The sequence below is a fragment of the Macrobrachium nipponense genome, chromosome 27 (genome assembly GCF_015104395.2).
Source record: "Macrobrachium nipponense isolate FS-2020 chromosome 27, ASM1510439v2, whole genome shotgun sequence".
Taxonomy (NCBI): domain Eukaryota; kingdom Metazoa; phylum Arthropoda; class Malacostraca; order Decapoda; family Palaemonidae; genus Macrobrachium; species Macrobrachium nipponense.
The window spans coordinates 12,467,963-12,480,462 of record NC_087216.1 but is presented as its reverse complement, the minus strand read 5'-3'; the positions used below and the strand labels follow the sequence as shown (position 1 = coordinate 12,480,462).

The 12,500-nt window shown below is 37.8% G+C and overlaps 1 protein-coding gene across 1 annotated transcript in view; it reads left to right on the top strand.

The window, feature by feature from the left end:
* LOC135200544 (uncharacterized) overlaps positions 1-4,277 on the top strand; it is a 4,675-nt gene extending 398 nt beyond the window's left edge. The window contains exons 1-2 of the mRNA XM_064229181.1: positions 1-515; positions 3,358-4,277. The exon at positions 1-515 is cut by the window's left edge and continues 398 nt beyond it. Coding sequence (XP_064085251.1) covers positions 1-515; positions 3,358-3,495 — 653 coding nt within the window. The 3' untranslated portion in view covers positions 3,496-4,277. The remainder of the gene's footprint in view (positions 516-3,357) is intronic.
* Positions 4,278-12,500: the final 8,223 nt, after the last annotated feature.

Sequence of the window (12,500 nt, the reverse complement as noted above, 5' to 3'; positions counted from 1 at the left end):
AGGTAACGAGTTCCTATTCAGGTGGTACTACTAGAGTTTGTAGGCCTAGTGTTGCGTGTCAGCCGTTATTGCTTATTAGAGACTTTAAGGAAATCCACTTCAACTCTATTTACAAGATGTCTGCAGAAAATTCAAGTGGTGAGGAGGTTGCTCAGGCCCAGATTCAGCAGTCGGAGGAAAAACCGGCCACTGCTACTGATCCAATTGAGGTGGCTGATCCTAAGGCCACTGAACCTAGGCCTACTACTCCTGAGGAGCTAGGAACTGACGTTGAAAAGGGCGATGATGCAGCAACATCACAAACGGATGAGTCGAAATTAGATCAAACTGAATCGTCAGTATTAGAAACTGATGTCCAGGCTACTGAAGAGGCTCCCAAAAAGTCCAAAAATCAACTGAAAAAGGAGCGTAGAAGAGCTCTTTGGAACTCTCAGAAGGAACACTACAAGGAGCTGAAACGTCGACGTAAAGAAGAGCGGGAAAAGAGGGAAATGGAGGAGCTTCGTAAACTTAAGGTAGGTTAGGTGTACCCTAGTTACCTATAAAGTTGGTAGTCTAGTTTTACTAGGCTAAGTCTATTTTTTGAATTAGTATATGAATAGGCTTTATTAGATAACCTTGCAGTTTCAGGTTAGGCTAGGCCTAAATCCCTTAGCTTGTGAGTAGATCTGGCTAGTAGGTAGGTAGGCTAATGGTATAAAAGTTCTTGTCATAGGGAGCTAGCTAGGTATACAAGAGGGTAAACAACCGAGTAGTCTTGCTGCGGCCACCTTAACCATGTTCAGACCCACCTTCAGAAAAAGTACTTGAACACGTCCTGACCAGGGTTGCCGTTTTGAGGAATTTCGTCGAATAGTGTGGCTTTCTGGTGACATCTGGCAACCCTCCGTGGCTTTTCCGACCACAGGCCACGTCGCTGTGGAATAAAATTCCACGGCACTGAAAAAAAACACTATATTTCTGCATGTGACAGGTCTAAAATGAATGAGAAAACGTATAATTTACTGTATATCGATTTATAATATCATTGACCTCCTAAGTATGTGAAAAAACGTTTGTTGAAAGTTTGTGAAGAAGACAGCGGAATTGAAGCTCACGAACGTTCGCTTCCGACTACGATTTCTTTGAAAATCAGAACTGCGTATGGTAACACTGTTAAAAGCCACTGTTGTGAAGAAAAAACGGCAACGCTGGTCCTGACACCGGAGATGGGCACCAGTCATGAGTCATAGGTTGTGGGAGCAACACCTCAAGACATGAGACTCGTGACTGGTACCCATCTCCGGTGTCAGGACGTGTTAAAGTACTTTTTCTGAAGGTGGGTCCAAACACGGTTAAGGTGGCTGCAGCTAGTCCACTCGGTTGTTTACCCGATCCATTGAAAGTGCAGACTGGTTGCACGTGTTATTTCTGTGAGATGCGGCCAGCTTCAAAGCAGATGAAAGGCATATACCTACTACCAAAAGGGATGCATCTTAAACTAAACTTCCCATAACCTAATCTATCCTAGTGTACCATGCCTTGTCCTGGCTGGGGGACTAGGTAAGCTTCCCATGGAGTATGCCAACAAGGTATCCTGCAGAGCAGCATGATGTAGCCTAAGTGCAGCTGGGCTAGTGTACCCCAAGATCCATAAGTTACTTTGTTTTTCTGACTGTTTATCTTGTGTGGTACACTAGGCCTAATGCAAGTGTGGCCAGTAGGCTATTGTTTATGGCAGAGCACTCTACTGGTTGGGTAAATGCATGATAGGCTAGGCCAGTGTTGTCCAAACATTTTCGCCTATTGTACCCTTTATTACGTTCTCCTACTGTTACATAACCCCCCCTCGCCCACCATGGCTGACCAAACTCAGTTTCATTTAGGATAATCATGCAAATAGTATATTAATTATGAAAAGACTGTATTATAGGAGTGTTGTTCAATAAATTCAAATTTATTACACAAATAAAAATGATTATTTAATAACAAAATGCTTGAAAATTACTTACACAACTTAATGTGAGATGTGAGGCTGATGTTCACTGATGGGATGTTTCTGTTGTGTGTGTGTGTGTGTGTTTGTGTTCCTTGTTTGTTCACGTACCCTCATGATCTATGTTGCGTACCCCCAGGGGTATGCATCACTGGGCTAAGCTATACAGTGAAGTTTTACAGTCCACATGTGAGATTTTGAAAATCAATTCTGCTGTGGCTATCTTGCTGAGTGCTCCATAACCTATTGTGTTTTTTCCATATGTTCTGGCTATTTATGCTCCCATGTACTGTTTACCTTTGATTTTACTATTCAGGATTGGTGTAAATAAATTGTAGAATTTCATCTTCAAGCTTTTATAATATACAGTGGACCGGCCATATTTGCATTCTTGGCATTCATGGACTCATGTATTTGCAGATTTATCTATGGACCATATTTACCCATTATTTGCGGGAGATTTGCGTATTTGGAGATTTCTCTATGGACCATATCTACCCATCATTCGTGGGAAATTCACATATTCACAGATTTCTCTATGGAATGTATCTACCCATTATTCACAGAAAATTCGCATATTCGGGGTAATTTTGTATGAGAAATATCCACAAGTTTCTGTTTTTTTTTTTTTTTTTTTTTTTTTTATTATTATTATTTTATTTATTATTATTATTTTTTATTGATTATTATTATAAATGTATCTTTTGTGATAAGACTAGGTATTAAAACATTTTAATGGGTTTTTCTTGAGTTTTAACTAACAAAATAGACAGTTTTAAGCATTTTTGTAGGGGTTTCAACTATACTCTGTTTTTTTCCATCTGTCCATCAGCCTGTTGTGGTCGCGCATGGTAACACTGTGCCCCGTGCTTTAAATAGTCACGCTATGTGTTAGTTTTAGGTAAATAAAAGGATATCTTGGTTTATATTTGCAACTGAGAAGTGTTTTAATAATTTACTGAATGCAAATTTCACTGTTGATATTCGGAATAGGATATTATTGAAAGCCTGGGACGCAGTGTTACCATGCGCAAACACCACAGGTGGATGGACAGATGGGAAAAAACAGAGTATAGTTGCGGATTCTAGCTATTCGTGGTAGGGTCTGGTATTCATCCCCTGTGAATACGGGGGGAACCCTGTATATACTGTAATTAAATTTACAGTATATACTGGTGTTTTTCAATTGGTATTCTAGTGTAAATTGTGCAATTATGACCCTGAGCTGTACAAAGTGTGCCGCACTATCACAGGGATGCTATGAGCAACCCCACTACCAGCACTGTACAGACTGGTTGGGATACTGCCACCAGATGTATGTCCGATGCATGTCATCTATTTGTCCATCAAGAGGACCATTGACATTTAAGGTTTCGTTGCAGTTTCACAACAGTGACTGGTCTTGGTGGACTTATAGACCATTGAAGTGGAGAGATAAAGAACCCAGCAACACCACTGAAGCTCTTGCAGAGATGTGTAAGAGTCTTATCCTTGGCAAACATCTACCAAGGAAAGAATGAGTCACCCTAAACTGAGCCTGGGCTAAGGTCACCAAGACAGGTGACAACCTTGTTAAGTGGGGAGTCAGTCGAAGAGCAGACTGTCCATGTAGAGAAGACCCACAAACCATCACCTATATTCTTTGCGGGTGCCCCGATAAGTGCCCACTGAACAGATGAAGACCTTAAACTTGCTAACATCAAAGTTTGTCCATGGATCCTAGATGGGGCGATAAGATATGATGATGACTGGGAACCAGCGAAAGTGGTGTAACAGTGGTTTATGTATTTACATGTGCAGTACTGGTACTGTTCATCATTCATGGTGATAAGGCCATTGTACCTCATCTTGTTTCATTTTCACATACATAGCATTTATTATCCAATTATATATATTCATTACAGTTGGTGGTAGTAGTTACTTAATCATGAGTATGCAGTTTCTGTAGGTTAGACTACTGTGATGAAGTTCATTATTGACAGTTTGTTAGTGTCATTTTTTGGTTGTTTTGTGTTCTATATGCCTATTGTAACAAAACACCATAAATCATTTTTATTTCAGTGGATTCTGTGCAATTTTTTAGGTTAGTGTATATTTTCTTAGGCTAGCTAGTGTTACAGTAGGATTTTTGGTAGCATAGAGGTAAGATAAGTTAGGCTAGCTTAGTCACTATTCTTTTTTCTGCAATTTATCTGTATTCACGCCTCCCTTGATATATTATGCGAATAATCCATTGGTTACTGTATTCTATATTTTTTTCATAGATTGTTTTAATCTTAATCCTGCAAGAGGAAATATGTTGAATAGGTTCCTACATAGCCAAAGTGCAATACTAATGCTGATCCTGCAAGTAAAAATGTTGGATTCACAAGCAGCTGATCATTGATTATGTGAAGATGTACATTTATCCTCATAGGAAGCTTATTATATTTGGAAAGAAAGGCTTAGAGTTTTTTTTTGCATTATTTGACCACTATTTGTCTATCATTATGGCTATACCCCTAGAAATGTCACAGATGTGATAGGCTAGGCTACGCTAACCTGTTCATAGTGGTGAACAAATGTCAAAATTGGTTAACAGGAAATATTCTCTTATCAGGGTACTGGGAACAGTCATACTTTGCTTATTGCTTCACCCATGAGGTGGATAGTCTAGTTGAGTCCAGCTGAATCACTGTATACTCACTTGGTTATTGTGTTAACATGTATTTTTATTTAAAATAACGCCTCTTTCCTTAATAAATTGGAGCTGGGGTAGGACATGGTGGTCTAAGAAAGGGGGAAAGAAGAAAAAGTATGATGAACAGGAAAGTGAAAAATAGGGCAAAAAGCTGGCGTATTGCCACAGTTTAAGATGATTGTTTTGAGGAGCGTATTTTTGGCTACTTATCAGCTGCATCCATAACAGCTTCAGGCTTGTTTTGTACTAATAAATTTCTTTCCCCTACTTTTGTATTGAATGCCTATGGAATGTGTGTAGATATCTCATCATTTCATGACAAAGAATAGAATAACAAAATTATAAGTACTTGTGAACTAAACCATAATGTAGTATTATAGAAGTTGAAGGTAGGTATGGTAGGTACAGAGAATATGTCATTGTCATAGAGTATACATAGGCATTAGAAAATGCCTGTGACCATGGAGAGACATCAAGAGCATTTTGACTTGTAGTGTGCAAGCTTTACTATAGTAGGGTTTAATTGAAGAACTGAGGCTCATTGTAGCATTTAGCTTTGCTTCCAGGTAGAATAATAGTACAAACAATTCTGCAAGATGCACGTTTTCCGAGAGTCCTTCTTTAGTTATGATTGCTTGACTGAGTGTTTGTTGAAAATTACTTGCAAGTTTGATAACCCTCTGATTCACGGGTTAGAAAAGATATTCGTTTTTATAACCCTCTGATTCACGGGTTAGAAAAGATATTCGTTTTTATAACCCTCTGATTCATGGGTTAGAAAAGATATTCGTTTTGATAACCCTCTGATTCACGGGTTAGAAAAGATATTCGTTTTGATAACCCTCTGATTCACGGGTTAGAAAAGATATTCGTTTTGATAACCCTCTGATTCACGGGTTAGAAAAGATATTCGTTTTGATAACCCTCTGATTCACGGGTTAGAAAAGATATTCGTTTTTGATAACCCTCTGATTCACTTGTTAGAAAAGATATTCGTTGTCAGGTAAGGAAATTAGCACAATTTTTGTCACTTTGAAAACCAAATCTTGTTTTAACACATCAATAGTGATTGATGTCATAATTCCCAAGTGACTGGACAACATCGTGTTTTAGCTTCTATAAAAACGATTTGTTATGGTAACTCAGTTTTTATTAAGCACGGAAGTCTTATTTCAGTAGCTCTTTAGCTTTTAACTTGTTATATTTTTACATGCAGGTTTTTCCTGAGAAGTCATGAGAAAGTATACAGCTAATTTATTTACAATTTATATTCATGGGTACTGCAAAACATGAGTCATAACTACTTGGGGGTTGTGAGTGAGAACGTTATGTAACCACTGTTATTTTTTTAAGGCTAAGGGGTTAGGCAGCCAGATGCTATATTCTAGCCCTGGCACGAAGGAAGCCATAAAAAGGGAAAGAAAAGAAGAGTTGGAGACTTGAGCATGAAAAAAAGTAAAAAAATATCACTTAGATTCTTAACTTGAAATGAAAGGATTGAAGACAGTTTGTCTGGTTAGTGATCCTTCACTGACTTCTTTTGAGATATACTCTCTCTCTCTTTCTCTTGGAAGGTGGTATCTTCGTTTCTTCTAATGTTAGTTCAGTCATCCTTTGTGATACCAAATGAATATCCAGTCGTATTGAAGTGACCTGGTAAAATCCTACTAAAATGCTGTGTTGAGGTAAATACTTTGTAGATTAGGTGATTCACCAACTGTTTCTTAATTGGTTTTAAAATGTGGAATTCCTAGTTTGTCTCAACAGGTTCCTAAGGTTTTACGCTTATGTTTCTGTCATGATTTCAGTCCTTCTAATTAGATCCTTTTTTTCATATACTACTCCCGTTTGCTTTACCCTTCGACTTTGACTTAGTTTTGTTTGATGAAAAGAAAAGTGGTGGTTCATTGTTTACGATATCATACTATTCATGTAGGTGGTAAATAAAGCAGCTTAAAAGTATATGCAATATATGCACACTCATCTTTTGTATTCATTAGTCATTTGAATTATTTTACGGTAAAAATCCAATTTATTTTATGTGCAATTTGGATTTTCTCAGTAGACAGATTGTTTTGAACATTATTTCTCGAGGTATTTCTCTTACTTGTTAAATACTTTTTACTTTATATATTTTTGCATGCCTGCTAGCGTTCCCTGTTTCTACCAGGACAATTTGATCCTTGGTTTCTAGTTTTTATTTTATTTATTTATTATTATTTTGCCGTGGCGTTTATCACATACGGTAGAAAAGGGTGTAAGAGAATGGCGTTCTAGTGAGGATGGCTGAAGGGTAAAGCAAATTAGACCTTTGGGCCCCAAAAATGTAAATCTAGGAAAAGTTAGGAAGGACTGCGAGGAAACTAGTAGGTCCCGCGGGTCTCGATGTTTCACAACCTGAATTTCTTCCTGTAACTTAAATTATTCAGTGGGGGTCTTTACATGTCTCCCACGAGGTCCCCTGGATGACGGATACCCTATGGGTTAATCACTGGTGACCCTACCCCCCCCTTGCCCTACGTTTCATCTCTCTTCTCCTCTCTCTCTCTCCTCTCCTCTCCTCTCTCTCTCTCTCTCTCTCTCTCTCTCTCTCTCTCTCTCTCTCTCTCATACATTATGCCAACTTGCAAGACCCACCACCTTTCTCTTCTACTCTTCCTTTCCTTGTCAACTTAAGTCTTATGTTTTTTCATTTATTTTAGAGTTGAGTTACATTATCTGAACCTGTCTTTCCTCTTTGTGGCCTTCTTGGCTCTTATCTAATTGAATGTGTTTATGTTTGTATGCTTCTACTCATATATCTGGTGTGATCAGATATTTTGTTGTTAATATGTATCTTGGCTCGCTCTCAGAGCATGCAAAAATTCTCTCTCTCTCTCTCTCTCTCTCTCTCTCTCTCTCTCTCGTGTCTAATTATCAATGGTGTTTATTCCCATTCATTTGCCATTATCTCTCGTTATCTTTCTGAATGGCGTCCCTCCCTATCTCAGGTGTTAAAAGGCATTTGTTTGTGTGTCTGTTAAATCAGACGCTTTAAAAACCTCGTCCTTCTGTTGTCACCCCAAAGATTGCGGTGCCAAAATAAGTGGGCGTGTGCCACTGTCCTTTTTCTCTCTTTTAAAAGGGTGTATTGCCGTTCTTCTATTTTCCCTTCCATCACTCTTGTTAATCTCTGAAAGCAAGACAGCTGAGTCTGTGTTTATTAGGTTGGTTTACTCTCTGTACCAAATTTGGATGAATTTTGTACTTTATTTTTTCCTGTTTATATATTTGTTCCTTAACTCCAGAGGTTGTTGGCCTTGAAATTTGTTAGTATTCTTTTGGGATGAGGTTGTTAACCTAAGCCCTTCTCCACTAACGGCAGCCCACCACAGTCGACTAATCCCCGTTTTCATTATAGGCTGCTTAGATCAGTTGAGGCTCAGTGGATTTATCAGGAAGCTGGCCCAAGACAGTTACATAAGCGTATGTTTGTATATTTGTATATATGTACATTTTCATTTGTGATAATCACAGTGATATCTTAACCCCTCGATTTTTTATTTGCTAAATAAATATAGGGTAAAATAAGTAGCCAGTAAATTCACTCATCTGTTTGCATACACATGCAATATATATATATATATAATATATATATACTATATATATATTTCTAAAAAAGATCTGTAAATGGAGATCTGGCCGGCCTCATACGCTAATGAGTTTACTGCTCTTCCTTTCCAACTGATTAGATGTGAATATTTTTTTTTCCAACCATATACATGTCACTTGACACCCCCCCCCCACCCCCCCCGCCACACACACACACACACACACACACACACACACACACACACACACATATATATATATATATATATATATATATACATATCCTATATATATATATATATATATATATATATATATATATTTCCGTACACAATATGTTTGTGTGAATTGAATGTTAGTTTTAGCGTATTTTCTTTTGCATATCGCTTTGGTATGGATGTTCAATTTTGTAGGATATGTATTAAAAAAAGAGAGAGTAAATCTACCCCCTATGCATTGAAGCTATAAAACTCATTCAGTTAAGATTACGATCAGAGGATTTAATTGAAAAGCATTTTTTACTCGATTTTTATTCTGCTGATTTAAATTGGGGAATGAAACGCTTCTCTCTCTCTCTCTCTCTCTCTCTCTCAATCTCCTCTCTCTCTCCTCTCTTCTTCTAACTCGGTGGTATGTAGGTGAACTTCATTCCATTCTTTTTTCCTTTGCTGAAACAATTTTCCAGTCCAGTTCCCTCCTTCCAACATTATTTTTCGTTTGATCTTCTGTTCAGAGGGACAAGAATGGGATTGGTTAAATTTACGCTTAAAACTCAAAGGAAACGAGTTTACTTTGTTTAACGAAACTTCATGGCGATTTCTTCAGTTTGCGTTAGTTTTTTTTTTTTTTTTTTTTTTTTTTTTTTTTTTCATTGTGCCGTCTGATTGCGTTCGGCGTTCGCTAGTTAATTTGCAGAGGCTTGGCCTTGAACACCGTGTTCATACGTTTGTTCATTCGTGCATGTGTTTGAAAATGCCGCGGGAACTGCTTGAAAAACTTGAAACTGCACGTTTGGGAAATCTGACATGTCGGCGGCGGCCATCTTGAATTTTCGCAATTTTCTGAAAAGGTGGTATATATTTAAGTCAGTCGGCATTGATTTCGAGTGATTCTTGACTCTTCCGAGTTCAGTCATCATTATCTTCAGTTCGCTTCCTCCAAATATTTCCGAAATATCAAGGCAGACTTCGAAAGTGTGTTAACTAAACCGGATGAAGCATGGCTGACATGTTGCTTCTCATCGGGACATGTAAAGTTTTATTTTTTTTATTTTTGAGCTTTAGGAAATATCATAGAGAGTCAGTAAAAAAAATGTGAAGGTGAATAACCCATGTTGTATCGACCATTTTGGATTTTAAGGTGGACGTAAAAATTATTTTAAGGAGCGGGAAAAATCTTGAAAGACATACACATAATATATTTTTATTAAATTATTTAGCTGATGCTGAATATCATATTAGTAACCCTTTTTGTGATGATGTCATCGGTGTATATATTTAGTTTATTTGCGAGAATGAAGTAACTTTTGTGTTTTGTATAATCCGATGACCTCATTCCAAGCTGAGAACTTAATTATTATTATTATTATTATCTTTTTAAGGAGGTAGGAAATCCATTTTAATCTTTCCTAGTAAGCTTGCGGTTGGTTTACAGTGATTTGGAACAAAAACGTTGGAGTAATTATTTTTTGGGCTTTAAAATATGTGATGATGAAGATGTAAACAGGGCCAAGTTATTCTTTAGAGTTGGTTCCATTTTTCCTTCCTTTTTTTTGTCCTCATTCAGGCGTGGACTTGACAAGGACACTTGGTTACCTGCCACCTCAGCTTCTTGCGCTTAGAAAACGTCGTATTAGGAACTGGTGAACTTTTCTTGTAGACATTTTCTACATATTTGTACTTTTCCCTACAGCATATTTGGTGTTAAATTTTCTTTTCTTTATTAACATACTAGATATTTACCATGTAAAGAGATCTATGTTATGAAGGATGATACAGGCGTGAGAGTTAAGTTGAGTTGAATATAGGATTTAAGCCAAAGACCAAGCACTGGGACCTATGAGGTCATACAGCGCTGAAATGGAAATTGACAGTAAAAGGTTTGAAAGGTGTGACAGGAGGAAAACCTCGCAGTTGCACTATGAATCAAGTGTTTGGAGAGGGTGGAAAGTAAGATGGAAGAAGGAGAATATGAATGCTGGCACAGTAAAAGGAGTGAAAGGGGTTGCAGATAGGCGCCGAAGGCACGCTGCAAAGAACTTTAAGTAATGCCTACAGTGCACCGATACAGGAGTGAGACGCACTTATAGCAGGGGACGTGATTTTGGCCTATTTTTTGAGCGTTTGAAGTGCGACAGAATAATCATTGTATTGTCTCCTCCTTGAGGGCTCATTGTCAAGACATGCTTTTGATCATTGACCCGCCTTTTAACTGATTACCAAGGCTTTCTGTTGAATTCTCTCCGTTGCTGTCAAGTAACCTTTGCAGAAAAGGCTGGCGTGTTTTTTGGTCGCTAATGAAGTTAATGAGGATGATCTTATCATTAGTAACAGTGTTGGTGTTTTTGTCTTGCTTTCCAATTTTAGTGGAGTCTGTTTTATGCGTTAAATCTTGACTCGACTTTTAGTGTCGGATTTTGGCATTCCATGTTAATTTGATGTAATCAATAAGGTCATGAAGGCTAGTGGTTAATATCGATGCGACTGTTAATTTTTTATTTGTACCTACTGAAGGTCAGGTATGATTGGTAAGTAGGCTTATGAATATTAATGATGTCGTTTGTAACTTGGTATGGTGGGGAATGTTGTCTTCCATATCGTGGCCTATTGTTGATGTGAATTCAAATGAGATCATTATAAGTCTTATGCTCTAAATGGTTTGTTTTATGGAAGTTTATATAATTCACTTGGGCGTCTCTTCATTTTGTGTTATAGATTTTCGGTAGCTATGGTATTTAGTATGATTCAGTTTATCTTTGGTTAACGAGCTGGTTAACGAGCTTGTGTTTCAGTTCATTGTGCCGAAGACAGGCTGTAATAACATGAGAGCCAATTTAAAAAAATATATATATATAATTTTATTTTATGAATACGGGTCTATCTATAATTATGAAAAAGTTCCACAATAGTATATGGTTTGTTGCATTGCTGTCATTCTTGAAAATTGCATTTCTGTATTTACAATTGTTGGTTGGTATATTTTAGTTGCATAGCCCCCCTGACCGTCTTCCCCTCCCCTGTCCCCTCTTCTCCTCCTCCTCCTCCTCCCCTCACCCACCTTTTTCTCTGCCTTTCAGGATGGAGTAGTGGGCAAATGGGCGTAAATATCACGATATTTACTCGACATTTTGCCAATGGTTCCCTCGGGGTATTCCCTTTCCTTTCAGCCCAAAAGAAATGTTGTTTTTAAAATTTGTTTTTGCTTGTTATTTTTTTTTTTTTTTTTTTTTTTTTTTTTTTTTTTTTTTTTTTATCTTGCGATGTTTTGATTCCCCCTAACCCCTCTCTCTCTCTCTCTCTCTCTCTCTCTCTCTCTCTCTCTCTCTCTCTCTCTGTGTATTATTGACCTTTTGTTGTTAAGGTGCTGGTTTAACATATAAATTCTCTCTCTCTCTCTCTCGCAAGTGGTAGCGCGGTCAATTGACGATCGAATGACGGCGTTTGATTCCCAAACTGGACGAGGTGCGAGCGATATGGTCGCGTTCTCAAAAATTCCAGCAGTGATATAATTGTTGGTTCCAGCAGTGATATAATTATTGATTTATATACGCATTAGTTGACAGTCTTGGGTCGTAGTTGGAGAGAGAGAGAGAGAGAGAGAGAGAGAGAGAGAGAGAGCGAGAGAGAGAGAGAGAGACTCGTTAGAATGTATATATACCATCATGTAATTGAAAAGGAAATGGCTTTGACTAGGTAATCCTCCATCTTCACGGGTGAATCCATTGATGAGAATTATTTAGGATAAGATTCTCTCTTCTCTCTCTCTCTCTCTCTCTCTCTCTCTCTCTCTCTCTCTCTCTCTCTCTCTCTCTCTCATACACAGACATATAGTGTCGTTTACCCATAATTTTCTCATGTGATTTAATTTGTGCCGGTGTATAAGTTTTCCTCCCTCTCTGAACAGCAGAGTAATAATGCATTATGCATCTAATTTCTACAGTGAGTTTTAGGCAGTAATAGTCGATTTACTTTGACGAGGGTGTTATATTTTGATTTCAGTTTGTCAGTTGGCAGGTTAACGCAGAAAGTGACAACG